The sequence below is a fragment of the Toxorhynchites rutilus genome, chromosome 3 (genome assembly GCF_029784135.1).
Source record: "Toxorhynchites rutilus septentrionalis strain SRP chromosome 3, ASM2978413v1, whole genome shotgun sequence".
NCBI lineage: Eukaryota > Metazoa > Arthropoda > Insecta > Diptera > Culicidae > Toxorhynchites > Toxorhynchites rutilus.
The window spans coordinates 273,857,071-273,864,361 of record NC_073746.1 but is presented as its reverse complement, the minus strand read 5'-3'; the positions used below and the strand labels follow the sequence as shown (position 1 = coordinate 273,864,361).

The 7,291-nt window shown below is 46.8% G+C and overlaps 1 protein-coding gene across 1 annotated transcript; it reads right to left on the bottom strand.

The window, feature by feature from the left end:
* Positions 1–1,012: 1,012 nt before the first annotated feature.
* LOC129774239 (uncharacterized) lies at positions 1,013–7,291 on the bottom strand. Its single transcript, XM_055777946.1, has one exon. It carries the CDS (start codon positions 7,289–7,291, stop codon positions 1,013–1,015), a length of 6,279 nt encoding a protein of 2,092 aa, XP_055633921.1.

Genomic DNA, 7,291 nt, shown 5'->3' with positions numbered 1-7,291 from the left:
CAGCCGATATTTAACTATCATTAATCACAATGATTACTTACATCTATTATTATTATTATTTGTTTTATTTCATCCAACGTTTATAGTCTAAATGAAGAGTACTTAATTCTAATTTCTTCGTAGCCTTGTGCGAAACTGAGCTGAGTTCTCATTAAAATCAAACATATAAAATACGGCATTAAAATGACGCATGATCGCTCGTATTGGTTCATTACCACTGTAGTCCTGTCTCCATCGTGGCAGGCGAAAGAATTCGAAGGTCCTAAGTGCGTAGCCAGGAACGTTTATGTCCACTAGGGCCAGAAGGTTTGGAGCGTCGAATTCGGCGTTCAGCAGCTTAGCAGCAAAAACAGCTTTCGCATTCTTCCTCCTTTGTTCTAGTGTTTCCAGTCCTAGTAACTGGCATCTGTCCTGGTAGGGCGGCAGATTGACCGGATCGTTCCACGGCAAGTTGCGAAGCGCAAATCTCACAAATTTTCGCTGAATGGCCTCTATGCGATCGGTTGCGGTACTGTGATACGGATCCCAGATAATCGAACCCGTCTCAAGAATGGGACGAACCAGACTGACATACAGCGATTTCAGTGTGTAGGGATCTTTGAACTCTTTCGTCACCTTTCCAATAAAACCAAGCTGTCGTCGTGCCTTCGCAATTACTTCTGAATGATGGTTTCTGAATGTTAAGCTCGAGTCCAAAGTAATTCCGAGATCGCGCACCGTCTGCACACGCGTTAAGGGTGTTCCATTGATAACGTATTCGTCCATTGATAACGTATATATCTAGTTTAACCTCCAATTTTTCTCCTATCCAACAAATGTGTAATCGTAGATGTTCCTAGAACCTATCAATTCAGTAAGGCATAATGTAATCGAATTCATTTTTAAATTCAGTGCCACTTACGACTTCAAGAAATTGTTACGAAACTATAAACTTCAACAATTGTGCATAAATATAATAGAAACTGGAAACTGGTGTACCTTGTGTTCAATTTGGTTTATGAATGATGGCCGATCAGATCCTATCTATCTCGCCAGCAACGGTATCGTTGGGGTCAACTGTGGCAACGAGGGGTCTAACGTATGTGCTCGTAACCGTCGCAACATTCCCCGGGACGTAACACTGGTCAGCGCTCCCAGGACCAGTTTTACCAGAACCAAGATCTAGTACCGCGAGTTTCGCTACCGGTCTTCGCAACACTCCGGTCGATGTTTGTACCCACGCTTGGCGTACACGTCCATCTTGGCCCATCTGTACTTGCAGCACTCGTCCGCGCATCCATCCATTCCGCTTTCTATCGTCAATGATGATTACTAAATCTTCTTGCTTTACCGGTTTTACCTCCCCAAACCATTTAGTCCTTCGGGATATTATGGGCAAATATTCGCGTATCCATCGTCGCCAAAATAAATCCACCATGCGTCGACAGTAGTCCCAATCACTACGGCATACAGCATCCGGATCGTCTATCGTTTTCGAAGGCTGCACAACTCCATTTGAATTCATAAGCAAAAAATGGTTAGGTGTTAGTGCTTCTTGATTTTCTTCATCCAAAGGTACAAAGGTCAAAGGTCTGGAGTTGACTATGCTCTCGGCCTCCACTAAAACAGTACCAAACACCTCCTCCGTGGGAAGCTTAGTAGTGGAGATAGCGTAAAATGCAACTTTTACGCTTCGCACCATTCTCTCCCAAGCGCCTCCCATGTGTGGGGAGGCCGGGGGAATGAATAACCACTTTGTGTTGGAATTCGTGAAAGTTTCAGCTATGTTCCCGTTGATGGACCTGATCTCGTTCCGAAGTTCGTTGCTGGCACCTAGAAAGTTTGTCGCGTTATCGCTGTAAATTTCTGACGGAGATCCACGCCGTGCCACAAATCGCCGAACAGCCATCTTACACGATTCTGTCGACAATGAATGCACGACTTCTAGATGCACAGCACGGATCGAAAGACATGTAAATAACGCTACCCAAAGTTTCACATTGCTACGTCCTACGCGGACCGTCATTGGGCCAAAGTAGTCCAGACCGACAAATGTAAACGGTCGAAAAAATGCCCTTAGCCTGGCCGCTGGTAGAGGACTCATTCTGGGTACCGAAGGAACTGCCTTGGACACTCTACAATGCAGACATTCCTTCACTGCGCCTCGAACGACGGTGCGTAGGTTGGATACATGGAATCGCTGTCGTAACTCATTAATTACGGTTTCCATATTACCGTGTAGAAGCTTCTGATGATACCACAAGATGATCAACTTGGTTACACGATGATACCGAGGAAGAATGATAGGATTTCTTGTGTCATATGATGCAAATGCTGCTAAACTTATCCTGGTTTCCACACGCAAAACGCCGTTGTTATCAAGAAACGGAGAAAGTTTGAAGAGCTTGCTGTCACTATTTAGTCTCACACTTTTTCCTGTAGTATCAACTGTAGACAACATGGTCACTTCCTTTGCGAAGATCTCTTTTTGGGTTGAATGAAATATCCACGCCTCCGCTTTTGCCAACTCTTCTTGACTCAGCGGGCCCTTCGTTGTAGGAAGTCGCCGTGCTATTGCCCTCAAATTTCCGAGATATCGAACCACGAACCCAACGGTTCTAGACAAACGGTTCCACTTTGAAAACCGCTCCCAGTCAAACACCGAATCGATGATATAATGATGCATTACCATACTGGACTGCTGTTCCTCAGTTGTGTCATATTTCTCTTCTGGGATTGATGGCCAATACTCCTCACTCAAATGTAAAAAATCAGGTCCTCCGAACCAGCGACCTTCCGGGCACAAATTCGGTCCCCTTTTCCACTTGGTCGCATCATCAGAGGCATTCGAATCCGAGGGAACCCAATGCCATTCGTTGGCTTTTGTTTTCTCAAGGATCTCCCCAATGCGGAAAGCCACGAATTGGCGATATCTTCGTTGATCGGAGTTAATCCATCCCAACACTGTCTTCGAGTCGGTCCAAATGAATCTCTTTGTGATAGGCAGAGTGTGAGTGGAGCAGATGCTCTCGACCAGTCGCGCCCCTAGCACCGCAGCTTGGAGCTCCAATCGGGGCACAGACATTAACTTGAGTGGAGCTACCTTCGCCTTCCCGGTTACCAAAGCACATTGTATTTGTCCAGCTACTTCAGCGCGCAGATAAGCAACACAAGCAAATGCGGCCATACTGGCATCCACGAACATATGCAATTGTATATTTTTTAATTTCGTTGACGACTGCCCCGGAAAATAACAACGCGGCACGCGCACCTTTTCCAAAGAGGGGAAAAGAGCAACCCATTGGTCCCATCGCTGCTTGAGCTCAGATGGGATTTTATCGTCCCATGCGACATCGCTGCGCCAAACATCCTGTATGAGGATTTTTCCGTGAACGGTAAAGTGCGATAGAAATCCTAGAGGGTCATATAGACTCATCACCGTCTTGAGCAGCTCCCTTTTGGTAGGCCACTCAGGCACTGTAACGAAGTTGGCAGAGTACGTGAAGGCATCAACTCGTGGCATCCATAATACTCCTAACACTCGTTCTGAGAAGTTTCCGATCTCCTTGGATAACTCCTTAACTTCAGCGCTCGTGGACTCACCCAGCTTTTGTAACACCTTCTCTGAGTTTGACATCCACCCACGAATTATAAACCCGCCTCTCGAATGGACGAATGTTACCTCTTTCGCCCTTCTAATCGCTTCCTCTTCGCTGTCCATGCTGTCCAAATAATCGTCAACATAATGCTTCCGTATTATGGCATCCGACGCGTCCGGGTATTGGTCCGCATATTCGCTAGCGTTAAGGTTCTTAACAAATTGTGCAGAACACGGTGAACTTGCAGAACCAAAGGTGGCCACATTCATGAAGTAAACCTGTGGTTCCTGGTTCGGATTCTGCCTCAACAAGATTCGTTGTGCTTGTCTGTCTGCCCGTCTCATTACCATTTGGTGAAACATTTCCTTCACATCCGCGCAAACCGCTACTCTCCGTTCACGGAAACCGGTCAGAACCGACTTCAAGGGTACTAGTAAGTCAGGTCCTTTAATTAGCATCGTATTTAGACTCACTCCGTCCACTTTCGCGGCCGCATCACAGAAAATGCGGATTTTGCCTGGCTTTTTGAGGTTGATGACCACACCTAATGGCAAATACCAAACTTTTCGAGGATCCGCAGTAATCAGGTCTTCTTCAGTTGCCTTCACGATGTATCCTTTTCTTTTATATTCTTCTATTTGTTTATTCACACCAACACAGAGTTCGGGATTCGCTTTCATCCTTCGCTCCAGACATTCCAGTCTTCGGACAGCCATGAAATAGCTGTCGGGAAAATCGAAGTTATCGTACTTCCACAGCAAGCCGATTTCAAAACGAAAGCCAACACGTTGTGTAGTGTTTTGCAAAATTCGCCTCGCTCGCTGATCTTCGTCGGACTCTACGTTTCGTTTCAAAGACACCCCCATATTATCCAGCGAAAAATACTGCTTCACTAATTCGTGCAAGCTTTCGTCATTACTGGCACACTGACACATGTGCATACTGAAGCACCGTTTCTTTTCCACCGTCGCCGTTGGACCATGGATTGACCATCCCAGTCGCGTTTTGGTGGCGATGGGCTCATCCATTCTCCTCTCACGCATCTTCAAGGTAACACTCAAATGTGCATTATCATTTCCAATTAAAATTCTTGGAACAGCATCCTCATAGTCTTGGATCGGTATCCCAGCGAGGTGTGGATAAAGTTCCACGAATTCCTCGTAGCACATGGTCTGCTTGGGTAATCCCAAGTTCCTTACCGTTCGTGCTTCAGCAATAGTGAATTTCTTCTGCTGTGCGACACCCGATATGTCCAAACTCACCCGTTTAGACAGCTCCTCTGAGCGAGTAACATTAGCCGTCCAAGTTAGACACAGATTATCGACTTTGCCTTCGATACCTAGGTATTCAACTAACGAATCTTCGACCAGAGTTATAGACGATCCATCGTCTAGAAAAGCGAACGTCGTAATCGATCGTTCTCGCCCGTACAGCGTCACGGGAATGATGCGAAACAGTGATCCTCGCCCGAAGTGATGATGGTTCTGCACTGCAGTGTTGCTGGACGTTGTTGGACTGTTCTTCTTCGCGGTGGAATGCAACAACGGATGATGCCTGTACTCACAACCTTCTACGTCGCAACGTCCCTTAGATTTGCATGGGCGCTTGCCGTGCGAAAATAAACACTTGCGACACAGCGATAACTTCTGTACCAATTTCCATCGATTGTCGACATCCATCTTCTGAAATGTAGTACAATCCTTTACTTTGTGCGAGGGATCTTGACACACGAGGCACTGCTTCCCCATAGGACTACTTCCCATGGGCTTGGGTTGACTGTGAGCTTCCACTGAATGTGAGTTACAGAAATTCTTTTCCTTTGATCTATCGTGCTTCGATTGACTCGGCTTTTGGTCCACTATCAGAGTAACTTCCGTAGCTGCAGATACTATAGTGGACATGTACGCAGCGAACGTTCGAAGATCTGCTCCCGGTTGTTGACGTTTGACCATTGCCCAGTCCAACTTAAGATTGGCCGGCAGCTTTTCCACCAATTCATAAAGCAACGTAGGGTTGTTCAAATGTGCCTCCTGATTACTAACATGAAGGTGGTCGTAGAGATTCTGAACCGCCATTCCGAATCCGATGAGCGTCTCGATTTTATCGGGCTTTGGTGCTGGAACTTCGCGAACCTTCTTCAACAGAGCATACACTAATATTTCCGGCCTCCCATATAAAGTCTGCAGTGTGGATATTACTTGCGGAACAGAATCCGGAATCAAAAGCCTACTTCGTACAGCGTCTAAAGCGGGTCCTCGTAGACATCGATGCAATCGCATCAGGTTCTCCGCATTCGTGAAACCACAGGCATTAGTGGAATTGGTGAACGAACTTATAAATAAAGGCCATTCTTCCGGGTTCCCTGAGAACGTAGGAAGCTCCTTTAACATCACCTGACGCGCAGCCAGCTGTCGGGGTGTGGGCCCCATTTCGTTTAACGACGGTAGATGAACTACGGGAGGATAATGCACATTCAGTTGCGACGGGTTTGCCCCAGATAACCCCGGAGGTAAAGGACAACTTCGATCGATTGGATAAGGATAACTGTGGTAGGATGGGAGGTATGCTGGATTATTATTGCTACCTAGATACCCTTCCTGTTCAGGCATCGTACTACCTTGCGAGATATTTACTCCTATTAACGGATTATCGTTACTGCCTTGATACATTTCCTGTGCAGGCATCATATTGCCTCGCGAATAATGTGGTTCTCCTGACATAATACCTTTCACCTGGCTTCTATAGTTGATGTTCTCATCGCTTATTTGTGGAAACCCTAACGGATATTGTTTAGAAGTTCGATTCAGTAATCCTCCCAAATGATGGGTGGTACTATTCCCAGGATGACTGATTTGATTGGGTGCACCATTCATAGCAGGAGTTGGTCGCGGCATCGTATTCTTCGGAAATACCGGTATGGATGAACTCGATGTGGAAACTGGAACTCTCGAGTGGCTCGATTGCACTGCTACTACACCAGCGCTCCTACTGTTGGATGCCGATGTTGTCGCGATTGGGGCGGTTTCGAGGATTGTTGGTTTGAACACACTCGTAACGGTTGTAGCGTTTGCCACTGGCTGGTGTGCTTTGGAATGCGTTGGAACCTGGACGACAGCTGTCGTAGTCGACTCCGAAACTGGAACTGTTTCTTGGGTGGTTAAGGTAGAGTTAACTATACCCCCTAGATGTTGTGCCTGCCATCGGTTGACTTTACTGATGCTGCTCTGAACTGATTTCCGGCTTTTTTGGTCGTTACATTCGTCGTCGCACTCCTCTTCTAACGCGCGGTACTTTTCCAGCAAAAACTGCTCATCGATTTCGAGTTGTTTCCTCTCCACTTCGTTTTCCTTCAGGAGTCTTTCCGCTTCGTGGCGTCTCCGCTGCTCAGCTTGTTCCAGTTCCAACTGTCGTTTCATTATTGTCTTCTGTTCCTGTAGTTTCATCAGGCGAAGCTTCGTTCTGTTTCGGGTGCTGCTGGCAGACGATCCGACGTCCGAGCCGGCGACGTTAGGTGGTTTAGGTGCGTTTTTTGTGGCATCGGGTTCTTTCTCTCCAGGGACACACTCCTGACAGATAAAATCCTTCTCGCAGATGCTTTCTCCAACTCCTACGCAGTCGAAGTGCCACCAAGCTTCGCACTTATCGCAAGCAACCATCCGGCTATTGTCGGCCTCACCACATGCACGACAGCTATTCTGGATGTCATCTTGCAT

Bases quoted from the DNA above. Each gene is read 5' to 3' on its own strand.
- LOC129774239 (XM_055777946.1), bottom strand. From the start codon at position 7,291: ATGCAAGATGACATCCAGAATAGCTGTCGTGCATGTGGTGAGGCCGAC.